Genomic DNA, 27,572 nt, shown 5'->3' with positions numbered 1-27,572 from the left:
CTAACCTTTTCAATACATGAAAAAATAATTGGCTGCAATGGAGGGTGACATTCCTGTTCATTGAGAAAGTGATGTTCAGAAACAGATTTAATTTCAGTTTTTAAAATCATGCTTTTTGAAATGCACAGGTAATATTAGCCCTGTCCCACAGCCTATTATTACAAGTAATGATAATGCTGGTAGGTCCATTCTCCCAATGTTGACAAAAAAGGGGACCAGTGCAGACATTTCCTTGGAATATTTGCAAGCATGCATTGGTTTCATTGCTTTTTTTTGGTTTAAATTAACAAACCAGTTCAGGGCAATTTGTGGGGCATTTTCCTTAAAATTGGAGTTAGGGCATGTATCCTGTTATGTTGGTCCAAAATTGAACTGAATGAATTGTTCTAATTTTGTAATTTCAGATGAACCAAATACTTTGTTCAGAAGTAATTCTTTGGCTTCAAAATCAATGGAGTCCTTTTTGAAGGTATTTAGGAACTATATTTCTGAAATAATGTATGGGAGGCACATGACGGATAGTAAATTGAACCAAGCGGAGCAAATGTACAGTATTTGCGTTTGTCTGTCCTTCATCTCGTAGCAGGTATTCACGCGCATATAAATTCTGTACCTGAGACCTAGCGTCTTGAATAACAAAGATTGAAACATTATTTGCAAATGTGTGGGGCATGGCTTTGCTCAGATGTTATGTTTCGTGCTTGAATGTGCTGAAGCCGGGTGCAGATTTATTTATTTTGTCAGTGGAGGGGTCACCCTGCTCCTCACCTTCATTTCATGGAAATGTATGATATGTATTACTGTCCCTTTCAAAGTGTTGAATTATGTGGAAGAGCTCCTGTGAGGGAAAGTGCACTACTCTGCAACGAGGAAACCGATAGAGACGATCCTTGTGACATTTGAGCTTGCTTCAGCACAATCTTGGAATTTGTGCAGGTGTTGGCGGGTTGTGTGCGTGCGAGCATGAAGTCTTTTGCTTTGCAATAAGGGATACACAGCCCCTGAAAAAGACCCCCACCACAGTCTATTACCCTTTCGTACAAATATATACTTGGCCAATTTATCTAATTACATCTATACATTTTCTCATGCAAATCCAGAGAAGGTAGTTTTGGAAATTAACATTTGCACCAGTCCCAATTATTTGAGAATCAGGAGTCTTATGTCTTTCTGAATCTTTCCACATCGGATTTATCCCACAGTATGCCACACAGTGGAAAAGCAGTTGATCAGTCATACACACACACCCTCACCATCATTTACATTCCAGTTGGTGCTTAATTTCAAGGCAAGCTCTTAGACCTATACCTCATGAACAGGATCAGAAGGAGCAGAAAGGCCCTTTATTTGAATGAAGAGTTAAAGTTCCTGCGTTTGACTTGTGTCAGATGGAGATGGTCTTCGGAACTTTCTTTTCAAGTCCTCCTTTTTCTCCAAATCTGCATCTAACCTCGATTTCGATGCAAGTTCACAAATATCTACTGGGGAATCTTCCTCTACCACATATCCATGGAAGAGGATCTGTGGATTTACATACTCTTCAAAGGGTTTTAGGATTAGGCCTGGGCAAAATTTAAATTACACCAGGACTTTCGTGGTACGTTTGTTATGCAAAATTCTCAAAATTATGTCATTAGGACACATTGCATAACTACGCCACCTGAAGAACTACAGGCCCATATCTCTCCTCCACTTCACGGCCAAAGTCACAGAGAGACTCATAAACGCCCAGCTGACCGCCTTCATCGATGACAACTCCATCCTAGACGCCTCCCAGTCTGGATTCCGCAGCAACCACAGCACCAAGACCGCCTTCCTCGCCGCCACTGACGACATCTGCATACTACTCGACCAGGGACACACTGCGGCCCTAATCCTTCTAGACCTCTCCGCAGCCTTCGTCCCCGGCTCACATCGCACATTCGCAGCCAGACTTCACGACGTTGGGATACAAGGAACCGCCCTCGACTGGATCCAATCCTTCCTCTCCGGCAGAACCCAGAGGATCTGACTCCCTCCCTTCCTCTCCGAACCCACTGATATCAACTGCGGAATACCCCAAGGATCATCACTCAGCCCTACGCTTTTCAACATCTACATGGCCCCCCTCGTCAGACAGCATGGGCTCAGTATTGTATCCTACACCGATGACACCCAGTTCATCCTCTCATTCAGGAAGAATCCCGAAGACACCAAACTCTGCTTCCAGGAAGGAATGAAGAAAGTGGCAGCCTGGATGAAAGACATCTGTTTGAAGCTCAACTCAGAGAAGACCGAGGTCCTCATCCTCGGACCCTGCATCTCCGTCAGTGACAACACCTGGTGGCCCTCCACCCTCGGGAACCCACCCACCCCCACGGACCACGCACGAAACCTCGACATCATCCTTGACTCCTCCCTCTCCATGAACCGCCAGATCAACGCCGTGGCCTCCACTAGTTTCAACTGCCTGCGCATCCTCCGCAAGACCTTCAGATAGATCCCCCCGACTGCAGAATGACCGTCACCCACGCGTTCATAACCAGCAAGACAACGGCAATGCCCTATACGCCGGAATCAACAGAACTCTTCTACACAAACGCCAAACCATCCAGAACGCCGCAGCCAGACTCGTCCTCGGTACACCACGTCAGGAACACATGACCCAACACTGACGAAGCTTCCACTGGCTCCCCGTCGAGAAAAGGGTCACCTTCAGACTCCTCACCCACGCCTACAAATCACTCTACAACATCGGACCCAAATTCCACAATGAGAGAGTATCTTTCCACGTGCCCAAGATAAACCTCCGTTCCGCCGACCTCGCCCTGCATAATATTCCCCAGTTTTTGCGTAATTACACAAAAGTTTGAAAACAAATTTACACATTTCGCACACCCATAGGTAGGATATATAGCATAGCAAATTCCCTTTAAATATTGTACCCAGATTGTGGACAAACACGTTCTCTTGGTTCTATTGCACAAAGATTGAGAATATCTAGCAGGACTTTAGCTAAAAGATTCTATAAGACAGGAGCGTTAAGAGAAACTTTGGTAGAACCAAACAGGCCTATCCCGCAAATTATTGGGTCAGCCTTAGGCTTGATGAACCAATGGAGTAGGCAGAGCAGTAGTTCTTCCTGTCATTGATGTATCCATGAGGTATGTTGGAACATAGATGTGTGTAAGGGGCTTTGAAACAGTGAGTGCACGCCTTCGACGTCTAGATTTTCACAGATATAGGACACTAAGCTGTAGTGCTGAAGAGTTTCCCAGGGGCAAGCACCCTTCACTGGAATCCACAAATGCGCAGTGTCCAGGATGTGGAAGAGAGAACAGTAAAGGATCAGCAGGACATGGAGCCTACCTTAATGCCACGGATGAGGGAGCCAACTGCAACCTCTGGGAAACAAAGAGTACACTACACTGGAAATTAAATTGCAAACCCAGTTCTTAGCGCTAGCATAAGCCAAATTAGAAATAAGCAAAAATGTACAGTGCAGCTTTTTGGGAATTCCCACCTGAACTAGAAAGTGGCTTTATGTATGGTGACACAGACTACCAAACATATTTGTGGCTACTGTAACTTACAGTTAAGTATACAGACCCTAAAGGTTCCTTTAGAATAGCAGTAGGCATTCTTGCAGAGCTGAAAGTGTAGGAGGATACTTATTCACAGCACTGACAAAATGTAAGTTGGCCTATTCACAAAAGTGTGAAATCAAACGGATAAGCTCACACAATGTATTCTGAAGTTGGACTCTGGGCACAACCATATAGAGCTACATGGAATTCACCTGAAATCCCAGCTTAGAGGCAAGAAGGCTAATGTCTGGCATGTCTCTCGATTTGGTGGTGCCGCAGCTTAGCGTCTGAAATCTTGATCAATATAGAGTTTCTGGATACATAATTTTATGTTAGTGGCATCAGAACAATACAAACATATTCTCCAGATGGACACTAGTTTCAGATAATGGATTTTACAAAGCAGGATGCTAGATGTTCCGGTTTCAATTAGAAAAACCTTCCAGACTATAGCTAGGGACGTTGATACCGGGTTTCACGTTAGATGAGGGACCCTTCTTTTGGGTTTTCAAAGATTTCCATTTTGTTCAGGTGCCCTGTCACTAGGGCAGAGACCTGTTAAACACACCCCTCTATCTACCTGCACCCTGGGACATCAGTATGAAGATGATCATGATACCTCTGGCAAGAGGTGGACTATAGTAGGCACACTCTAAAGCTGCTGCATCCATGCTCAACGGAAAATCTTTGTTCAACCATCCTCTTCCTACCAAACAGGCCCGTGCTGTGGTGCAGAGCAAAGGCAATTCTTAACGCTGCACCCTGCGCGTTTTCCAGCATCAAGGAAATCCGTTAACACAAAAATAAACATAGTTAATTGGACTTACTAGGGATACAATGACTTGTGTTGTTGTGTACTTCCGGGATACTCATTTCCTGTGGTACAGTTGGGGCACCAATGGAATGCACAGATGAGCCGGTAGATCCTTTTGACATTGTTGTCTGGGTCCCTCAGAAGCTCGGACCACCGACATGATTAAACATATGGCCTGCGAGCTCTTTAGTGTGATATTTTCTACAGACATTCACAACGTCCTCAATCTGATCTGGAAACTGCCTCCAACATTCTCGATGGATTCTATCAATTTTTATCAATGTCAATGTTAGAAAGGAGAAGCAAAGGATGCCTTGAACTGGACATCACCTCCTTCTCCTGCTCTCACCCTTTCTCTCAAATTAGAGAGAACTCGGCTGTGGTAGCCGGAGGAATGTATTTTTCTTATTCCTCTAAGGCTTTGTTTTGGAGGAGATGAAGGTGAGGAACATAAAGGCACAAGTGAGTGTGTTCCTTCACTTCCTACCACTTTACTACTATGTTCTTCTCTGTGATGTGTTGAAGCACCAGGGAATCCTCCGTCTGTTCCTTAGTTGCATTTTCACTTGGATGTGGGTGCACCCTTGTGGAACAGTTCTGCCAGACATAACTGGGTTCTGTAAATTTTTCTGGATGATGTGGGTCTGCTGCTGGAAGCTGTCTCTTTCTAGGCTTACCTCACACATCTAAAGACATTATTATTGGCTCTAGGAGTCTTGTGCGGTGTTCAGGAACTGGAGCATGCTCTAGTGCTGAAGCATCCTGACTCCCATCAGCAGAGCCTGACAGGCCAAGTCTGGAATGACCACGAGGTGGGACCTAGTGACCCAGGTAAGTAACTTTGTGATGAAATCGAGGAATACAACACAGTTTGCTACAGGTGATTTTCACAAACCCCAAGTAAATTAATGATAACATTTTATTGTCTCTCGCGTTGAATATAATGATTACATTTTATTGTCTCTCGCGTTGAATATAATCCTAAACTCTTCATTGTGATTTTTGTCCATTTAGAACATCTATGGTAAAGGAAAATCTGTTTTTCAGTGTCCCTAAGCCCCGAAAAAGAACATGGGAAATATTGATATCCCAGTTTGTATTGTGAGTTTCAGTCTGAGAGCATGGCCCTTGCCGCACATAACTCCTGCCAGTATGCAGTTTTTTGCTAGCTCTGCCCAGCATCAGACACAAAACTAGACTAGATTGCTTGGACCTCTGCTTCACTGGATGTTATTTGCCTCAGGCAGAGAGTTCTCCATAGGTATTAATGTTGTCACTGCTGTTTTCATCCCTCAGTCATGGTCAATATTCTGTTTTTGCAGGTGGCAGGGATGCGGTATCTGCACCGAGTTCTTGGACCCACTGTAAACCGTGTCTTTGAGGAGAAAAAGTTTGTCGAATTGGATCCCAGCAAAGTGGAGATAAAAGATATCGGGTGAGGTTTATTTGAAAAATCTGTCGCGCAGTAGTTTTGGTAGAAAACTGCAAGTGGGTCTGGAGCAAAACGAAAACAAGAACGTATATCTACCCCTCCGAACCGCGTATCAGTAGCAGATCCTCACTGTAACTAGAACTAAGGTCTCTGAACCTGAGAATGGCAAAATGACCCCTGCATGTGGCCCTTTCTGTTTTTAGGTCTGGGGTTTTACAGTGCAGTTGCCAATTGTTAATACATATAGTGGTCTTTGTGGCCGCCTCTTTCAACCACTGGCTTTCTTTGACGAGCCTCTTTCCACCAGTGGCTTGAGACTTTGTCAATCGTGTCTTGGTTCAGACCATCTCTCAATGCTGTTGGATGTTTGGGTGTATCCTTCCATCTCCACTTGACTGCTTACATTAAGCTGTATGAGGGACTACTTTATAACTATAGACACTTATGTCTCCTCCTGCAGGCTCCCTCCTGTGTATCTTGGTCTAATGTGCAAACAGTGTATACGTTTAGCACATGAAATCCAGGCATATTCCCTATGGCAATGCTTGTTATACAGAGGCGTTACAAGTGAATGTATAGGAACCCTACCCTGCTTAAATATGAACACAGTGCAGGTTGTTTCACTGTCATCTAATAAGGGAGGCGTGGATGTGCGAAACACATTTTCTTTAAGCACTGCCTATATTCTGCTTCCTGTTGGGGAACTGTGTTTGTTCTTGAGACAGAAATATATTCATTAAACAACTTTATAGATGCAGCCAAAAATTCTGGGCTTGCACAACTCCAGAATATATTTATGCATTTCTGGTGTTTTACCAGCTCCAGAATACATTATGTGCTTATTTATAGATCTTTACTAGCCTCAGAATATATTTTTGTATGCGTTTATGGAGGATTTACGAGCTCCGGAATATATTTATTTATGTATTTATTAATTTATGTTGTTTTACTACCTAAATTATATGTTTATGTGTTGGTGGCATCTTGTGTAAATTCCAGCACGTCACCTTTCACCCGCTTCAGGCCCTCCTACACTCTGCAGCAAGTGGTAGGTAGGTGGCGGTGGAAGCATGTCATTGGAGGGAAATGCTACTCAAACTAATGAAGAGCTGTACGGGTTTGGGGCAGTTGTTTTGAACTGGTTTCCTTCTTCCTCTTGACCACTTTATCTGCGAACCCTGACACATGGTTCAATCATCTTCAGTTCCAGTGTCCTTGGTGGGTGTCCAAAGGGTCATTTTGTTAACTTTTCTTAATAAATGTGTACATAGAGCCAGTGGGAAATCTAATTGATGTTGATGCAATGTTCCAGACTATCTTTTATAAATGATGGATCACTGAGTGATTCCTTCATGGCAATGTTGTTCCCCACCCCTGCCAATGACTACTGTGAATTTTGGTATTTTGTTGTTGCAGAATGTCTTGAATATCCTTAAAAATGAAAAATAGTATTTGAATAATTGGTCACATTAATAGGATAGCTTGGAATGGTTTGGCTTATCATGGTTGTTGACCGTCTTGTACAGTCATTGTTCGCTGTCGCCAGTGTGTGACTGGAGGATGTTTGTGATCTCTCACTAGATGCTCAGGCCTCCACAGGATCCAGACTGAAAGCGAACTCATCCAGCTCAGCACGCAGCACCTTCAGTCCTACCTGTCCGACCTCCTCCTCGCCATTGTAAAATCTGTCAAGCACTGTCCGGCTATTGTGCGTGCCACCTTCAGGCAACTGTACAAGCGCGTGGAGGAGCATTTTCCTGAAAATAAGCACACGGTGAGTGCAACGACTCATCCCACCTTTGTCAGTTTGTCAAAGTACCTTGAAGTCTGACCACATTTATTACGCAACAATCTGTGAATTAAATCCCAAAATTGAGTGACAAAGGTTACCCTTTATGACAGTGAGCATCTAATGCTTAATTGGCCCCCACCCCCAAGACATGGAGTTTTTATAGACTTTAGCATGCAAGCATCCATGGGACACACGTCAGATCATCTCAGGTGCACAGCGTTCTCATAAGGAAGGCACAAGCGACCTTCAAGAAAGATAGAAGAATTTGACATCTCTAGACACTGGACTATCTACTTGTGAATCTTCGCTTAGAGCTGGCCAGCGTTAGAGTGAGGCTAAATGCATCAGAAGTGACAAGGGTTAGCATCGCAAATAAAATGCTGTCAGCTGTGTAAAGTTAGGGTAACGCATGCAATTTCCCAGTGGGAAAATAATTGTGAGGACCATAATTGTTCAGAAGGAGTCACTGGTGAGCAGTATTCAGGGAGGACATGGGAAAGCATACATGGAATATACACTAAAAGGCACTGACAAAAATATACACTAAAAGGCACTGACAACGTGCATACCTTTGCTTGTGTATAGCAGGAGGTTCTTGATGTAGCTCTGGTGATGCTGTAGTTTGATCCAATAGACACTGCACATCCACCTCAATGCTCTATATGACATTGACAAAGTGTGAGTCTTCTGATAACAAAGTACTGGCCCAGTTTAGACGTTCATATAACATGCATTGGTACAGCTTGCTGAGCAGTTAGTAAGGTCACAGTCCTATGCCTTCCATTTGTATAGTTCCCCTGGCACACTTGAGGAATTCGTATGGCCAGTCCTTCTAGCAAACAGTGCTTTGCATTTTGGTTCTTGTAGTTGGATTATATGTTATTACATCAATGGTATAAAAGTCCCAAAGCAATTGGCAATAAGTGCAGCACTGGATGAGAATGTTACACATGACATACATCTCCTTAACAACAATGTGTCCTAGTCGTTGTCAAATGTTATCCGTTCTGCCTCTGTCGGGGTTTTGAGGTGTCTTCTTAGCGGTGCCAGTGGTGGGTTTTAGCACATCTTGTTATCTCTGCTGCTGCTTCTGATAACTGAGATGGATGCCCTCTTATTTCTGGAAAGTTGAAGACCATTCTCTCCATCATCTACTCGAAACAGTACTCCTACAGCAACAAGGTAGCCACCGAGCAGGTGTGGCGGTGTTATTAGCCCCCTGCCCGATAAAGATAAGGGATATCCAACAACAGTATAAGAGATAGGTCACTATTGGTCCAACTGCGACTTACCGCTCTGCATCCACCAGGAGTGCTGAAGAGGTAGGACCAAGGCTTGTCATCTTGCAATAAAGTGCAGTGCTTAGACCACCGCAGACTTGTTAAACAGTAGTCGAGTCTCTCACTAGTGTCTGTTCTTATGGTAATGTTTACATGGTGGGCATGTTATAAAAGGGAGATACGTTCGTGACATCACATAAATGACTTCAGGAAAGCTGCAACTTTTAAAAGCCATTACTAGATTGCACAAAAAGAAGTAATTTTGAAAACGTTAACCCCTTACATGGACATCATGCTTTATTTCACTCACAATAAATTGTCACTCAAGTGTCCCACATAAGGCATTGAAATGTCACCCATATACACGCTAGAGATATACAAATGTCAGACATAAACACACAAATTGGCAGTTTTGCATCAGCGGAGTGTTTAACAACGTAATATAAATCTAAAACTAATACTAGTGTGTCTAGACCGGTCTGATAGCTTCCAGGTCCCTGGACTAATCCGAATTGTCACATATGTGGGAGCTTGATGTCTAGCCGGTAGCAGTGGTGGCTGGTAACATTTGAAAGTGGCGGGGCGTAAAAGTTGCAGATGAATGTTGTGCAGCAAGCACGCAAGGCAAGAAAGCCCGACCATCATAAGGAGGGTTCGAGGGTTCTCCCCCTGGGAAAATTTTGAAAAAAGTGTGTGCAAATGGTGTATTTTAAAGCAAATTTGAGAAAGCAAGGTTAATGAAGCACAGTGAAAGTGTGGACTTTAACTATTTAAACATCTAGTACTAAACTATGCCACTAGGACATATATATTAATTTACATTGGCTTTATAAGAACCCGTCTGACATTTTCTTCATACCATTTAGCTATGACATCAGTAAAGACATGTAATATGTTAATGATGTAGCTGCTCTGTAACAGCAGTGTATTTAGATTAAAATATCTAAAACTCAACAGGTCTTTCCTTTTCCTGAAGATGGTAGGAAAACTTAAATTTTAAGTGAGTAAATATGTGAAAAGGAATTATAACAAAAAAGATGGCATTCGTGGGCTTAAGAAGGAGCGGGCATTATCAATGCTGAATTGTTCTCACTGGTCGCTGTTCCCAATTACACGTTTATTTCAAGCACTGTGACAACAGAACACATGGCTATGTGGGGAAGAGGTCAGCTATGTAGTGAATGGTATTAAGCAACGAATGAATTTACGTTACAACAAACAAATGATGGACGGAATGCTGACAATGCATACATTCTCCCCCAGTCAAGAGATCTGGGTTAAATCCATCGTTCTTGTTGTAACGCCGAATAAATTTAAGCATGACAGAAACAGTGAAACACATCCTATCTTATTGGTATTTTCGGATACGGAAACAACATTTTTCAATCAGTCTCTGAGCTAAAAGTGAAGGCCGTGCTGACGTTTTGCATGTGTTCTGACACGGCGGAAGCAGCCCAGGCGTACTGTCTGTGTAGATTGGATTTCGTAGAAGCTCACACTATCAATGCATAGTTAAGCATATTGCCAGACAATATAGCTATCATAATTAACTAGGACTGCCATGATGTTACAATCTTTCTACATTCACGTGATTACTGCCACCGCCACGCACAGTCATGCACCATTTAAAAATGCGGCAATTAAATAATAGAATTGGGAAGCCCTGTCGGCTGTCACTTGCATTTGCCGAGGTAAGGGCAAAGCTACAAACTGAGGCAAAACTTGCAGGGCTTGGCAATTCTATTATTTAATTGCCGCATGTTTAACTGAGCATGCTCGTAAACCCGCTGCAGGCAAAAAATACCCCAGTAGCCACGCTTATGGTAAATGAACCATCCACACACACTTTTGTTTAAAATAAATGAAAACACCCTCAGGCTGCTGCTCAAATAGAGTTTTCTTTCCAGATTTTCCAAGTTGAAGTCAAGAAATCACTTTTAATTTTTACAAACTCCATTAAAGAGCGCCCGTCGTGGCTCTAACATACTCCAGGTGATTCCGCAGGCCCCCCCAGCTTTCGCTTTCTCCTTGGGCCTCTCCCACGTCCTCCACACCAGTGCTTCACAAAGACGCTTCTGAGCTCGAAGTCAAGCTGGCTCCCCGCGGCCTCTGTTCATTCATCGTCTATATAGACAGTTCACAAGCCTCGCTAACTGCGGCCTAGCAGCAAATCTACCGTTCAGAAAAATCCAGTAGTCAAGGTTTTTCCCATGATGTGATCGGAAAGAGAACAGAAGCGCAATAAACACCTGGATTCAATTCCGACTACCATTGCAAGGGGCAAGAAAGCAAAACACCCACAAATTAGTCACGGTCGTGTGGGAGGATTCCCTGTTGGCACAGCACGAGATCATATCCGAAATAAAGGCCAGGAACAGAAATAACCAGGCAACGCATGTATGATCGAGTATGGAGCCACACCATCAACAATGGAAAAGAGACGTAAATATACCACCAGACACCAGTCGCGGCTCGCGGGGGGGGCGGGAGGGGGGGCGAATGTCGCGCGGGGGTGGGGGCCCGGGGGGAGTGTTAAAATACATTTTAAAAAATCCTTATCCTACCTGAGGTCATGAGCATGTCCGCGCCGCCTCGGGTCCGACTGTTGGCGCCTACAGTCCCTCTCAGGCTCTCAGCCCCAGGATTGGCTTAGGGCACTGTTACTGCTCGCACGCCTGCCCATTAGGAGACCGAGGTTTGAGCCTTTGCTCAACCCTCGGTCTCCTAATGGGCATGCGCCAGCCAGAGCAAACACTAGTGCGCATGACTGGGCACGGAGCGAAAATTAGCTCACCTTCCCCAATCATGCGCACTTGTGCTGCTGCCTGTTGCCCCTGCCTGGTCCCTCTGACAATCATGTCAGTCAACATGACGCCGGACCACCCGCCCCCTTCAGACTCTGAAGGGGGTGGGCGGTCCCACGTCATGCTGACTGACATGATTGTCAGTTCTCCCTCGGCTTCTTTGAACTTAAGTAAACTGATTCAGTTTACTTAAGTTCAAAGACGCCGACACTGCGGGCGACGCTGCGGGCGGGGGGTTACGCCCCAACGCCCTAATGGATGCACCACTACTGGTCGGTAGGGTTGGTAAGAGAATTTGACAGGACTGGCAGGGACAATTGCCGGCACAAGACAAGTTGTAGTGCCCCCCTAAGAAAATAGTTGAGCCCTGGAATTAACTTTTTTACAAACTAAATGTAAATCTAAATGTAAATGTATGCGTCTTTACAAGTACATCTCAGTCAATCCTCTGCCCTGTGCTGTAGTGCCCTGGTGGGTGACAGATCTATGGAATAGTGGAGGTATATTTAGAACTGGACTAAATTGAGAATTAACAAAAGTTATTAATGCGCAGTGCAGTCTTAGTCTTGATTTTATGTGTTTAGAAATCAGAAGTTGTACATCACTAGATTGCTGGTCCCCTGGGTGGCTGTTTGGGGCTCTCCTTCTTTCTTAGAGTGTCACGAACCAGCGATGAAATCCCCCGCTCTCTTATTGGAGTCCAATTGTCTCACATATACAATATGTTTATTTCATATTTTCTGTCACTGACGTTGTCTCTCCAAAGTACGCACCATCTCTCCCTTATAGTACCATCCCCTCTACTATCTAACCTCTTGCAAATAACTTTTCTTCTGTACTGTTCCATTCTTCTCTCTGGTCTTCTTTCTCATTTCCACCTTGCTGTCTTGCCCTCTTGTATGTTCACTTTCCTCATGTTCTCTCTACTCTTCCCTTGTGTACCTAACTCACCATTTTCACCATTCTACGTCTCGCTCCCTCTCTTTTTTTCTACCTTCACCTAAACAAAGAAACCGAACAGCAGCAACATAAGAATATTTTTATATCCGGCATTGTCTGAAGCGAGTGTGAAAACTCCTGTAAGATTGATGTGCACATATCTTGTTTTGCAGAACGTGAAATTCATTGCAGTGACCAGCTTCCTCTGTCTTCGCTTCTTTTCTCCTGCCATCATGTCTCCAAAACTCTTCCACCTTCGGGAGAAGCATGCAGACGCGCGAACAAGCCGGACCTTGCTGCTATTAGCGAAGGTAGTCAACCTTGCAACATCCTTTGCAGGTGGGATGAGATTGGCTTTGTCGACCCCTGTCCTTCCACTTGCCTGGGGAGGTATTGTGCATACCTGAGAAAGATAAATTCTCTGTGGGCATAATAATTCGAACCTTAGATTCTTCAGGGACCTTGTTCAACTAAAGGGTCAACTGCATTTAATTTCAGTACATCTAATTTCTACTAATTTATACCTTGAAGGTTTTCATTCTTGCTGTAGCAGTGAACTTGGGGCTGTTTTATGATAGTTGTATGTATGACTGTATTGTACATACATACAATCTGGTACATGTGTTGGTGCAAGATGAGTTTTGAGGTGTTGTTTTCTGAGGATCACCACTGACAACACACTCTTGGAGCACCCCCTCCTCCTCCTACTTCTTTGGCAGTACCCACTGATCAGATCATCAACGAGCAGGTTGAGGAAAACTTAAATACACCCTTCCCAGTATTCAGTCATGCACCTAAATATGGCAGAAGTAGCTTTGTCGAGCGCACAATAAGTACATTGATTCAATTCGCTTATTTCTCAGCGAGAGAAAGAACAGCCAGTAACAAAACCCGAAGAAAGAACGAAATTGTGGAGAGCAGGCAAGCCAAACCACACATTTTCATTTTAAAACGCTTATGGAACAGTGGTAGGTTTGGCTTTGTAAACAAGTGTGCAAAGAATTCCACAAGATGAGAACCCTAATGGGAAGCCAGTGGGCCATTTTATTGTAAGATCGAGATGACCATTTTGAAAACTTCAGAAGCAAAGCTAAGAAGTTCTAGGATACTGGGTTGTGATGAAGGACTCAGCCCTATATCGGTGAGGAGAGTGTGATTAAATTATCGATTGTAACCATAATGTCCTACTTACTGAAGTTTCTAAGTGAATTTCTGTGCTTGTAACAACATTCATTATTTTGTCTTCTAAATAGTTAGTCACCAGTTCCTTTTTAATAAAGTAATTTATTTATTAACGATTTTTTTTAGGTTTTATTAACTATATACTTTTAGTTTCTACTCAAGGTGTCCACAGTTTGCATGGTGTGAGCCATTTCTATATGCTGTGCCCAGTCCAACTGTTTGCTGAGCCCAGACAGAATGGCGTTTGCCCTCAATCCGCCCCCCAACACCTCACCCCACATGGCTACTGAAGGTAGTGGGTGCAGTACATGGCCTTCGGCCATGGTCTGCAAACAGTACCGCAATCCCTAAGACTTGCGGCGTGCTGTATACAGGGTTTAACCATTTGCTGTTCCCCACAGGCTTTCTGGCACCCATTTATTGTCCGATAAAACTATGTTGGCAATATTTTTCTGTTTTCCATTAACAGTAATTTTCTAGAGAAAAAATGATGACAAATGCAAGTTTTGCAGACACCTCAATGACTTCCTCCACCCTTGCGTAACTGGCAAGCAACCTTTCAAAATCAAACCTAAGTGATAATATTTTGATATTGAAAAAATATGTATAGAGAGAGGGTAAAAGTTACAAGAATCTAAAACCTGCAGAAATATTGTTTCCACATTTACAAACAATATTTACCAGTAACAATGGGTATTGGAGCTAGGCCATTTCCTGATGCCACTGCATATTTCACCTAAGATGTAGAGAAGCCAAGCTTTGTAAGAATTTTTTTTTATTGTCTGTGTCTTGTGACTAATTGTCGTCAATTTTATTTCTGTGCGGAAATTGTATTTTACAGCTCTGTAGGGAATGCTCTAGTCCCGTCATAGGTTTTTTATCTTGACTCCTTATGGTGACCGGAGTAAAATGTAATTTTTTCGGAGCCAGTCAGCATTCAGTGGTTCGCAATCTAGACAGAGGTATATTTTTTCTTTAAATCACCTCTTAAACTACTGTATAGTATATAATTATAAAGGGGTGTGTGTGTGTGTGTGTGTGTGCGTGCGTGCGCGCGTGTGTGTGTGTGTGTGTGTTAGTTAGTTAGTTAGTTAGTCAGTCAGTTACTTAGTTAGTTAGTTAGTTAGTTAGTTAGTTAGTTAGTTAAGCAAGGGCGCGAGTACTCAAATATATTACCAACTCTTTCCGTATCGACAAAAAAGGATGCTTTAGCCCAACTCCATTCACGCAAGTGATTTATTACAGCATGTGGCAAGCCAAACGCCCTCGTTTGGCTTGCCACATGCTGTAATAAATCACTTGCTTGAATGGATTTGGGCTTAAGCATCCTTTTTCGTTGATACGGAAAATATATAATATATATTTTTAATTTATTTCACCATTCGTGCAGTATTACAGGGATAGTCCACGCTTTTCGGCGTTAGCCGTCTACAAGTATATATATATATATGATGGCTGTTTACTTTAAAATAAAATAATTTAAATTTGCACGTACTTGAGGTCCGTGTCCGATGTTCGTAAATGTAAGGAGGATTCCTGCAGTCTCGACGCGGCAATAAGGATATATATATATGTGTATATATATATATATGTGTATGTATATATCAAAGCTCCAAAGTACCCAACGTACAAGGAGCATTCGAGCGGCAAAATGCTCATGAAGAGCCTTTATGGTATACAATCCGCCAGCACAACGATAACTTTAAGCAGTTCAATTCACCATGGATGCCTGACTCGTTTCGAAGTGTCCCCACTTTTCTTCAAAGGCTTGGCAATTGAAGGCGCATAGGACACCACCCTCATCATTTAAATGCTCCAATGCATGCCCTGGATGGGACGCTCTGCAGCGACTAGCAGAGCATTATGGACCTTGTAGTGTCCTTTGTCTCCAGATGGAGCGCACAATGTTGCTGCTGTAATATTCATAGCCCCCAGATGGGCCCAGGTGTGCCAGTGGATATGCTAAATCCGTTGCTGCCCCACGATATACACACAAACATATATATATTCACTGAAAAAACCATAGGTTTCACACATGTTATAGTTAGCGGAAATTTTACTGATAAAAAACCAATGAAATTTCCCCGTTATAGTTAGTGCAGGAAACTATAACTCACGCGACCGCAATCCTCTGCTGATGCTAATACTGTATTTAGACACTTATTTGCCCATGTCTTCTTCCATAAATGTTTAGCTATACATATATTACAAATATTTTTTTTTCATAAAGACACATATGTCATCAGCAGAAGATTGCGGTCGCGTGAGTTATAGTTTCCTGCACTAACTATAACGGGGGAATTTCATTGGTTTTTTATCAGTAAAATTTCCGCTAACTATAACATGTGTGAAACCTATGGTTTTTTTCAGTGAATTTGCAAGGTTTTTTAAATGCTAATTCCTAACTATAACGTGTGTGAAACCTATGGTTTTTTCAGTGAATTTGTACGGTTTTTTAAATGCTAAGTTACTTTACGCCATTCGTGGCGTGCGCGCCCACTTAACGCAGTTCGTTCCGTGCGCCCACTTTACGTAGTTAGTGCCGTGCACGCACGGTGGGCACGCGGTGCGCTACGCGCACCGCGTGCCCACGTTACGCTAGATGGGCCATGTACGCACGATGCGCTTCGCGCACCGTGCGCACATGGTGGACATATTATGCGCTTCCTTGTGATAGGTAATCTGTTGAAATTTTTTTGGGAAATGCTTTGCTCTTATATGCCATGCACAAATGGTGGCCTTCGGCCCCCATTTGCACACGGGGTGGAGAGAGTGTGGATTTTTTTTTTTTTTAATTTTTTACCGTACGCGTACGGTAAGCGTACGGTAAGCGTAATCGGCGAAATTTTCGAAAAATAAATAATTACCTTGGGGGATCTTTGAAGAATCAACTAACATGGTTATGTGCATGGGCGCTGTCTAAACAGCCCCTTTATATGTTTTTGGCATTTGTTTATCAGCTCCCCCCTCAGAGTGCGAGAGAGAAAATGGCGGCCGCCGCTTCCTGGTTTCGACCGATTCGAATGTTTACTAAGATCTAAGGGCCAATCAGAATCGTGCTCGCGCACGCCACCGTACGCGTACGGTAAGCGCACCGTAAGCGCACCGTAAGCTGGCTGATATATATATTGATTTAAAGGCTATTTTCTCAGAATCTACTGAACAGATTTACACCAAACCTACAAAAGGCACTTCCTTGACCTGAGGACTACCTCTCTGCCAAATTTCAAGTAATTCTGTTCAGCCGTTCGGGCTGTAGCTGTGTCTAAAGGTCCTATGGAAAAATGCATGGGAAAAACGCGTTTTGGGACCCCCCTTTTATCTCAGCCCCCGCTTGACGAATCCCCCCGAGACTTTCAGGGTAGGAGCGGAGCGTAGCGCCCCACCTATTTTGAAAAATTCGCAAGGATTCGTCGACCGGCGCAAAAGTTATTCAAAATAGAATGTTGCGGATTTCCTATGGAAACGTGGTCCTAACTATAACTACCTACTGGCGACCGCCAGTAGGTATTATATATACACATTTATATAGGTGGCCAGGACCGTTGATAGATACATATGTATCTATCAACACTCCTGGCCATATATATATATATATATATATATATATATATATATATATATATATATATATATATATATATATATATATATATATATATATATATATATATATATATATATATATATATATATATATATATATATATATATATATATATATATATATATATATATATATATATATGAACAAATTCGCAGCTTCTCAGCCTTTGTCAGCTACAAACGGACACGGACCGCAGACTTGGTGCCAATTATTTCTTGTTTATTGCTTTGATGCCGCCATATATATTATATATATGGGTGGGTGTGTGTATATATATGTATGTGAATATATATATATATATATGTATACATATATATGTGTGTGTAGAAAAAACAAAGGTTAAAGTAGCCCAATGTATGTTTAACAGTGTTTTTACATGATTGTCTAAGTTTTAAAGCACTGTTATTGCCCTTGCATCCTGTAAATTGTGTCCACATAATCTTTGGTCAGGTTGTAGCCAGCCAATCATAAAGCTTTAGGTACCCTAACACTGTTTTGTGTAGAGGGTCCTTTACTTGGTTGTTTCTGTGCAGGGACTTTAGACCAGGTTTACTTGGTTAGTAGTTTGGACTGTCATGTTATTGTGCATAAATGAATGAATGAATGAATAGCAGTATTTCTAGAGCGCACAGCTAGTGTCCCGGCGCTAAAACATAATGTAATGTAAGATGCAGAGGCTGAAAGAATTGGAGGGTGAAAGCCTTGTCTTGATTTGTTTTCTGAAAGGCCTCTCACTTTCAATTTGTCGTAGTCCAATGAGAAGCTATTCCAAGTTTGAGGGCTCAGGAGAGAGAAGGACTTGCCTCCTGTTGTTTTCAGCCTAACTCTAGGCATAACCAGTGCTATTCAATTACAGCATTGTGTAGTGGCACTGAACAATAGAACACACACATTACAGCACTGGGAAACCACTAAATGCAGCACAGCAGCACTTGAATGAAATGCTCTCACATAGGATTTAACTGTGTAACTTGAAGTGTGATTTTACTCCTCACTAGGCAATACAGAATGTTGGAAACATGGATACCCAGTCCAGCCGGGCTAAGGAAGCCTGGATGGCCCCCTTGCAGCCCACAATACAGCAGGGTGTCTCCCAGATGAAGGAATTCATTGTGAAGCTCATTGACATTGAGGAAAAGGAAGGTAACTGTTGAGATGTCACTCTGTTGGAGCCTCAACCTGTCTAGATCATTGGTCATTCATGTTTTTTAAGATCCATTGGTGAGGAGCGATTAGTATTCTTGTAGTGTTGTTTCCCCCTGAACCTAAGGACGTTCTGCCTTCCAGTTTTCACAAAGAAATCCTCTTGTAGAAATATGTGTGCAGCATTTGTCTGCCCAAAAAGTGAAATCATAGCATTTACAAGCATTCAGCTTGACAAGGAGTGGCATCACTGATTTCCCAATAAAACAATCTTTACAAGAAGAAGCCAGATAAGCAGCCCTCATTCCCCAGGATACAACTCTACAGGCAGTAACATCACTGCATTTCCCAGCTTCCACCTCTACAGGAAGTGACATCACGTCTTACTTCCTTCCTGCTTCACTCAACTCCTCAATGCACCCCACTACCCAGACATCGCCTGCTAAGGGCAGATACAGACAACAGTGCTACATGTTTGTGCCTGTCAGAGCAAGGAAGAGCCTTGTGCCAGAAACCCAGCCCCACTGCACCAACAGTGGGCACTTATAAAGTTCAGTCTCATCATGTGCCTGATCCAGCACCAAACGTTCCTCATTCCCACAATCACACTGGAGGATTCCCCGCCGCGCATGTAGAGGTGGTCTGCCATCTAGAACTCTCAATTCTTCACACTCAAATTAAGACAGAGGCACAAAGAGAAGGCAGACAAGACAACCACAAACTTATTTTCTTGCTGTAAATGAGACTGTGAATTTAACATATGACCAAATAATATGTACAGGAGAAGGCACGGCAGATCAAAAACATATCAGTGATAATGTTAAAGAAAAGGTAGTTGCATCTTTGGATAAATTAATATTAAAGTCACCCAGGTAAGTCAGTGGCAATTTTTTGGAAGCATACAGGAAAGATCTTCACAAAGAAACGAGGGTGGGAGATCATAAGAAAGGAATTTTGTAAATACAAGGAGTGCATTCCAAAAGAGAAAATTGTTGGAAAGAGAATGGTTGCTATATACTAGCAAGCATCTGTCCTTGTTTTAACCATTTTCTTTAGCATTTCATTTGAAATCAGGTTTTTCACAGTTTTCAGTGAATTGTGACGTCGCTATAACAAAACCTTGCCTTCCCCAACAAGAGTGCTGAAGCCCAGCTTGCCTCTGGGAGAAATTATACCGCTAAAGATTTTGCAGAATGTCCAGTCACGTCACTACAGGAGACTAAGATGTATTGCATGCAAGCAAATTCTGCTTTCAGTAAATATTGGGGCAATGTGACTAAACAGTGATCCATGAATCCAAAGCTGTGAAATAAACATATGAGGGACAGATATATGTATACAATACAGTGAGTATGTGATGTGAAAAGTCAAACAGTGAGACACCACTGAGAACAGGCAGTTTTAAAAAGTTCTCTAGAAAGATCCTTCCTCAAAACAATTTTCACTCGCAGTTCATGAGTCACATGTGTACAAGGTAGAATTGCTATCAGATGTAATAAACCATAGGTGGATTTTAATTTCGAGTAAGCCATATTTCACAGCAACCATTAGAAAAGTGAGGAGAGAGAAAAAGCTCTTGATAACAGGTGGGGGGCCTCCATTATGGACCAGATAAAATGTATAAAACCATAAGAGTGTCCATTGATTTGGAGAGCTCCCTTGGTTCTGGGGGACAGCAGTCCTTCTGTTTAGGCAGTGCATACTTTCAAGCGCATCAGCAATGCTTTGTGCCTGCCAGGATGCTCACCACATCTGTTGCAGCCTCACAACTCATCAATAGTATAGGCCTGAGATAGAACTATCTCTCACTCTTCATACATCTCATGTTATCCAACAAGCCTGTTATATTAACCTCGTCATTTTACTTGTCCCATGGCCCCTTCCTGCCTTTTCTGTACCTGTCACTACAATCCCAGAAAACTTCCACCTGACCTTTAAAAAGCAGTTTATGATTCTGTTGTTGCCCTCTTTTTAAATGAACACCCCACAAATAAGGGCCTGTTTAATTCAAGTACTTGCACATGTGATCCATTAAATTCACTGGTTAAAAAGACATAGGGTCATTGTTGAGAACGCCAGACTCCCTGAAACAAATGAAATGAATTCACCTTAACATAGAGTCTCAAGAGCTAAAGTAGAATACACCCTTGGGACTAGTTGATTAAAATTCTCAGCTGGGCCAGCTCAGTCCCGTCATAGTGAGAAAAAGGTACAGCCAATGTGACTTTACTCGTAAAATATATGTATACACCATTACTGCTGCATCACAAATTGGTTTTGGGTTTATCTGGCCTTCGTGATATGGTTCAGACTAACATATAGTGACTGTATCGGCCCTAACCATGGACTCTTCAATGGCATATGCCTGTTTGTCATTGTCGAATGATCCTGAACCATTGTATGCCTTTTCTACAGAGATGCTCTTGGTAGAGTACAGTGACATTAATATTGGCATACTGTTGGCAGGGTGTGTGAACTAATTGATTGTGAATTCACTGAGATTTCAGTTGGTTGTTCTTAATGTTACTTTCAATTTGGTATACTCCACCATTATCATAAGATCCTTGTTTATGCATCCATACTATTCCCTTGAATCTGCTCTTTCTCATCTAATGAAGAATTGGTTAAAGCGTTGAAGGACACATTGGGGTTTACTGCTGGGGCAAGAGAGATGCCTCCACACTTCACACAAAAAACGCATGTTTTTGCAATTTTGAGGAGTGTTTTTCTGTGCAGTTACTATTCTGCACAATAGCTATTCTGTGCCGTACCTGTGCTGAGGAGCAGCTAATCTGTTCAGTTGGATTTTTTGTGTGGGCTGTAAGTCAGTCAGTTGTATGATTATCTCTATTGATCGGCGTGTTTTATCCAGTAAAGTGTTTTCCTCTCATTCACTCACTGTGACAGTATTGCTACCACGCCCCACAGGTTTGTCGCATGAACCCTCCAACATAGAGAGAAAAAATCCATTAATGAAAACCAAAAGGGTGCTGTCGCTAGCTGAAGTCAGAGAAATTTGAGAAATTGGGCTGGAATGTAAAACAGCATAAGCCATGCATCCTGGTAGCAAAACCAACTATATCCCAAAGAAGATATTGAGCAGTGTGTTAATTTAGTAACTTCATAGGTGCCAGCTAGCATGAGGAGTAGAGCTGTGGTAATGAAATTACAATTAGTTCTGGGAAAAAGTGAGTGGAGGTTGCAATCACAAATCATTCACACTGTCCTCAGAGAGGCCATCAACAAAAACGACAAGATGAATCATCTGAAAATAAAATGCTTACAACTATACTAAAGGAGATTGAGATAAAATCAATACAAAACACATATGTCGCCAATTTGGAAACCTTGAGTGAACTGTCAGATAAGACTGGGACACTATCCGAAGCATGTAGGGGAGTCGCGGAAGAAATGACTAGGCTTGCAGGTACCGCTAATGTGGAAACTGCTTATCAAGAAAATAAACTAAAAACTCTGGAATGAGAATGTGAGGATTTAGAAAATAGATCCAAATGTTGAAATACTTGTATTGTTGGGTTTCAAGAAAGATCTGAATGCTGAGAGACTGTCCGACACACTGAAAGCTCCATTATACTGTGGATTGCTGGACTTCCGCGCAAATGGGTGTTTAATTAGGCAGGTTCTGACTATCAAAAGGAGAACATGGGTATTACGAGAGAAAAAAAATTATAGTACCAGATCTCCTCATAATAGTCTGGGCCCATTGTGTGCCTTCTTCTGCCCTCAAAGTCAGTCAGATTCCACAGACTTTAACAGTGTTTTTTCAGAATTATTTAAACAAAGAGAAGGTACTGGTCATCACCCAAGAGAAGTAATGTATACCTATTACAACCGGCTACTCATTTAATATCTTTCAGCAGGCATAGAAAACGTCAGCTATAACAGTTTGCTCTTCCATGTATAAGGATGCAAAAATTTTCAGAGGACCAAATCATAATAGATCTTTGCACAGTTTTCTTTTCACCAGCAATAATACATGAATTTTACAGTTTTTGCCTTTTGCATAGTTTGCAGAGTCCCAGTTTTCCTTCATTTGTTTGAAGTTTTTTCCCTCCTTTGCAAGAACATTTTCATGGTAAAAGACCTGATTCAAGCCAGAAAGTGAAGTTTGAATCAAGCTACTTGCATATTCCAGTCATAATTCCATGCTAGCAAATGTATGCCGAATTTTCTGAACATGTTACATATGTAAGAATTTTTGTATGCGTTTTGCAAAGTTTGTCTGTGGACAAAATCTTTACAGTATCAACAAAACCAAACTTTGTATCTAAGTGGTGACATTCCATCAATCAAGGGTATGGCAGTTAATAGGAAACATCTTAATTTTTTTTCTGCAAAATATGGCATAAGTGGAACTTTTTTGTTTAACTTTTACATAATGGGCATGGGAAAAAAAGCGTCACTGTACATCCAGGGTGCTTTCCAAGTAGGTATATAAATTAGTTGCACTGAAAATATCATTTATCATTAGATGGTTTAGATATTTTACAAAAGTTCCCTTGGCTGCTTCAGCTGTGGATTGCTTCAATCCGACATTTATAGTGGTGACAATGTTCTCTTGATAATTTAAATGTCCCCATTTGATGGATGGAGGAAGAGGACTTTTGTCTGAATCAGGAACCAAAAACCTTAAATATGTAAATATAATTCAAACAAGGCTGCTAGGATGAGTCTTTCTCTGTCATGATTTTGTTTTTTCACTGCTAATACATGTTAACATCACAAGTCCTGTTCTCAAAGCTCCAGGTATTTTCAACAAGACACTTAGGTTTTAGAAGACTGAACAATACGTAGCATCACATCTAAAGGTCCTAGTTTTTTTTATCTTAAAATACTTCCTTGTGATCACCCAGATAATAAATTAATAAATATGACATGTACTATGCTGTTCTGCAGAGATGTTTCAGCAGAAGAGGTGCTGCATATTTGCTACTTAATTTGCTTTTCTATGCAGTACAATTTTTTCAACCCAACCATATAATCCACAAGGTCCTGCCTTTGTACTTCATAAATTGCCTGAAGAGTCATTATTTTCGCGCTTGTGTCCCAAGCAAATAACTTGCAGACTATACACTTTGGCAAGGAAAACATAAATTAGGGTCCCATTCCGAGTCCCATCGGAATCCCAATTCGGGTGCAAAAGAAACTGTCCCAAATCAGGATTCCCAGTTTTGCAATAACTACCCCACAGATGCAATTTTCCATAGGCACACTCTATCAGGAAAACCTGGGTAGTATTAATTGGATTTGAAATGGCTGGAAGAGGCAAAACACATAGGGACACAAAGGGACTCGTTTATATATTGGCAGTAATCATACTCCGTCGCAATGGAGAATGCTTAACGTCAATATAATAGCAATGGCGGAGGCACTTGAGACCTTGAAGAAGCCAAGCCTTCCAGCCTTAGCCAGTACAAATGCATGGTAGAGGTGATAGCGTGACCAGTAGGTGCCCTTACATTGCATCCCTGGTACTTGGTACAGCCATCTCCTAATGTCTAACACACTTCAATGCTTTTTTTTAGAATTGGACATCCAGCGGGCACTTAAACTACAGACCGTCGCCGTGAAAGAGGGCTACTTGTTAATTCACAAAACAAAGGGCAAAGCCTCGCTGATGGCCTCTGCATTCAAGAAAGTTTACTTTTCTCTAACAAGCGATTCCCTGAGTTTTGCCAAGACACCATGCTACAAGGTAAAAGAGGCAGGCTCTTTCATCATATGTTTATTCAAATTTACATTATTTACTTCAAAGTTCACAGGTTTAGTTGCTCTTGTTTCTTCTTGGCTTCAGTATTCCCTCCTCCATCCCCAAATAAAGCTTGTTAGTTTATATCTCATGTGTCTTACCTTACCTTCATGAAGTGGGTCCTTCATATGTTCTCGTGTTCTTTTCTCCATTCTGAACTCCTTTGTGCCACATGCTTTATTAGTAAAAATTCATTTCAGGAGAGAAGTAAACCGGAAGTCTTCCTTTTTACCCATAGGTCATGTAGTGCAGCCACTATGACAGTGAAAGTTTCTCCACATTGCTCCCTACTATTACACAGTGTTATAAGGCACAGCAGGGTATTAAGTGTGGCCACAGGCTCAGTTTAGTCTTTACAGAAAACTGGAATATTTATATTCCTCCAGTGCATAAATGCAAAAGAGTGAAAAGTAAAAGAACAAGGAGGCTGAATGCGTCTCCAAGCACGGTGCATCTTCACTTTAATGGTGGGGTTCTGACATGTTCATCTTCTTGTTTGGCTCTAGAGAAGAGGGTGACACTTGTTGAGCAGGCCTCATTGCCAGTGCGCTGACCTTTAAAAAGCTATATGTCTAGCTGGCTCACGCACAATTGGCACATGTTAACCTATTTGCAAGTCCCTAATATTTTACTAGAGCTATCCAGGGATGTTTGTTAAAGTGTCACTCATGGACTGCATCACTTATTGTGCTACCACAAGTGTGACAAAGCAAAGCATGACTCACAGCCCACCATTCCCAGCTAAGGACACACAATTGATGGACGGAATGCAGAACGAAACAAAACATTCACCCCCAGTCAAGATATCTGGGTTAAATCCATCATTCCTTTGCTCACCATGCCACCCCAGTTTAGACCTGGCCATATGCAAATCAGTCTTGACCCTGTGCCTCATGGGAACAGTCCATCCTGAACTGCCAAGGCAGGTCCTCCCTGGACCGGAAACAAGCATCCTAGGACCGGTTTCGGGGTTTCACCCCTCTTCAGCCAGGATAGCTTGATTCCAGTGGCACAGTGAGCCCAGGACTCACGTCTGAGCATACCTGGCGCACTTAGGGCGAGAAAGCAAAAGACACACAATTGATGGACGGAATGCAGAACGAATCAAAACAGTCACCCCAGTCAAGAGATCTGGGTTAAATCCATAATTCTTTTGCTCACCATGCCACCCCAGTTTAGACCTGGCCATATGCAAATCAGTCTTGACCCTGTGCCTCATGGGAACAGTCCATCCTGAACTGCCAAGGCAGGTCCTCCCTGGACCGGAAACAAGCATCCTAGGACCGGTTTCGGGGTTTCACCCCTATTCAGCCAGGATAGCTTGATTCCAGTGGCACAGTGAGCCCAGGACTCATGTCTGAGCATACCTGGCGTACTTAGGGCGAGAAAGCAAAAGACACACAATTGATGGACGGAATGCAGAACAAATTAAAACATTCACCCCAGTCAAGAGATCTGGGTTAAATCCATCATTCTTTTGCTCACCATGCCACCCCAGTTTAGACCTGGCCATATGCAAATCAGTCTTGACCCTGTGCCTCATGGGAACAGTCCAGCCCGAACTGCCAAGCCAGGTCCTCCCTGGACCGGGAACAAGCATCCAAAGAACGGTTTCGGGGTTTCACCCCTCTTCAGCCTGGATAGCTTGATTCCAGTGGCACAGTGAGCCCAGGACTCACTTCTGAGCATACCTGGCGCACTTAGAGCGAGAAAGCAAAAGACACAAAATTGATGGACGGAACACAGAACGAATCAAAACATTCACCCCCAGTCAAGAGATCTGGGTTAAATCCATCATTCTTTTGCTCACCATGCCACCCCAGTTTAGACCTGGCCATATGCAAATCAGTCTTGACCATGTGCCTCATGGGAACAGTCCAGCCCGAACTGCCAAGCCAGGTCCTCACTGGACCGGAAACAAGCATTCTAGGACAGGTTTCGGGGTTTCACCCCTCTTCAGGCAGGATAGCTTGATTCCAGCTAAAGAATGATGATGGATTAAACCCAGATCAGTTGACTGGGGGTGAGTGTTTGTTTTGCTCTAACGCTCCGTCCATCATCCCCTTTGGTATCGCTTTGTTCGCCCTAAGTTGGCAGGGTATGCCCAGACGTGGGTCCCTTGCTCACTTTGCCACTGGATTCAAGATAGCCTGGCTGACGAGGGTTATGAACCCGAAACCGGTCCCAGGATGCTTGTTTCCGGTCCAGGGAAGACATGGCTTGGCAGTTCGGGCTGGACTGTTCCCATGAGGCACAGGGTCAGACTGATTTGCATATGGCCATGTCTGAACTGGGGTGGTGGAGTGAGCTAAAGAATGATGATGGATTAAACCCAGATCAGTTGACTGGGGGTGAGTGTTTGATTTGCTCTAACGCTCCGTCCATCATCCCCTTTGGTATCGCTTTTTTCGCCCTAACTTGGCAGGGTATGCCCAGACGTGGGTCCCTTGCTCACTTTGCCACTGGATTCAAGATAGCCTGGCTGACGAGGGTTATAAACCCGAAACCGGTCCCAGGATGCTTGTTTCCGGTCCAGGGAAGACATGGCTTGGCAGTTCGGGCTGGACTGTTCCCATGAGGCACAGAGTCAGACTGATTTGCATATGGCCATGTCTGAACTGGGGTGGTGGAGTGAGCTAAAGAATGATGATGGATTAAACCCAGATCAGTTGACTGGGGGTGAGTGTTTGATTTGCTCTAACGCTCCGTCCATCATCCCCTTTGGTATCGCTTTGTTCGCCCTAAGTTGGCAGGGTATGCCCAGACGTGGGTCCCTTGCTCACTTTGCCACTGGATTCAAGATAGCCTGGCTGACGAGGGTTATGAACCCGAAACCGGTCCCAGGATGCTTGTTTCCGGTCCAGGGAAGACATGGCTTGGCAGTTCGGGCTGGACTGTTCCCATGAGGCACAGGGTCAGACTGATTTGCATATGGCCATGTCTGAACTGGGGTGGTGGAGTGAGCTAAAGAATGATGATGGATTAAACCCAGATCAGTTGACTGGGGGTGAGTGTTTGATTTGCTCTAACGCTCCGTCCATCATCCCCTTTGGTATCGGACTGTTCCCATGAGGCACAGGGTCAAGACTGATTTGCATATGGCTGGGTTCAAACTAGAATGGCATGGTGAGCAAAAAAAACGATGGATTTAGGCCCAATTCTCTGTACTGGGGTGAATGTATGACATTGTTCTGCATTCTGTCCATTAACTTTTGTTTTTGCACCATTCCCAGCTGGCAGAGC

The 27,572-nt window shown here is 42.9% G+C and overlaps 1 protein-coding gene across 1 annotated transcript in view; it reads left to right on the top strand.

The window, feature by feature from the left end:
- The window catches only part of LOC146858950 (ras GTPase-activating protein 4-like), a 436,965-nt gene that overhangs the window by 375,615 nt on the left and 33,778 nt on the right, over positions 1-27,572 (top strand). Inside the window, exons 11-16 of the mRNA XM_085649601.1 lie at positions 405-469; positions 5,703-5,815; positions 7,394-7,586; positions 12,801-12,938; positions 18,415-18,559; positions 24,106-24,275. Of these exons, the coding sequence (XP_085505727.1) occupies positions 405-469; positions 5,703-5,815; positions 7,394-7,586; positions 12,801-12,938; positions 18,415-18,559; positions 24,106-24,275 (824 nt within the window). The remainder of the gene's footprint in view (positions 1-404; positions 470-5,702; positions 5,816-7,393; positions 7,587-12,800; positions 12,939-18,414; positions 18,560-24,105; positions 24,276-27,572) is intronic.

This window comes from Triturus cristatus, chromosome 3_2 (assembly GCF_964204655.1).
Source record: "Triturus cristatus chromosome 3_2, aTriCri1.1, whole genome shotgun sequence".
Classification (NCBI taxonomy): Eukaryota; Metazoa; Chordata; class Amphibia; order Caudata; family Salamandridae; genus Triturus; species Triturus cristatus.
The sequence above is the reverse complement of the archived record's forward strand: the minus strand, read 5'-3'. Positions and strand labels throughout refer to the sequence as shown.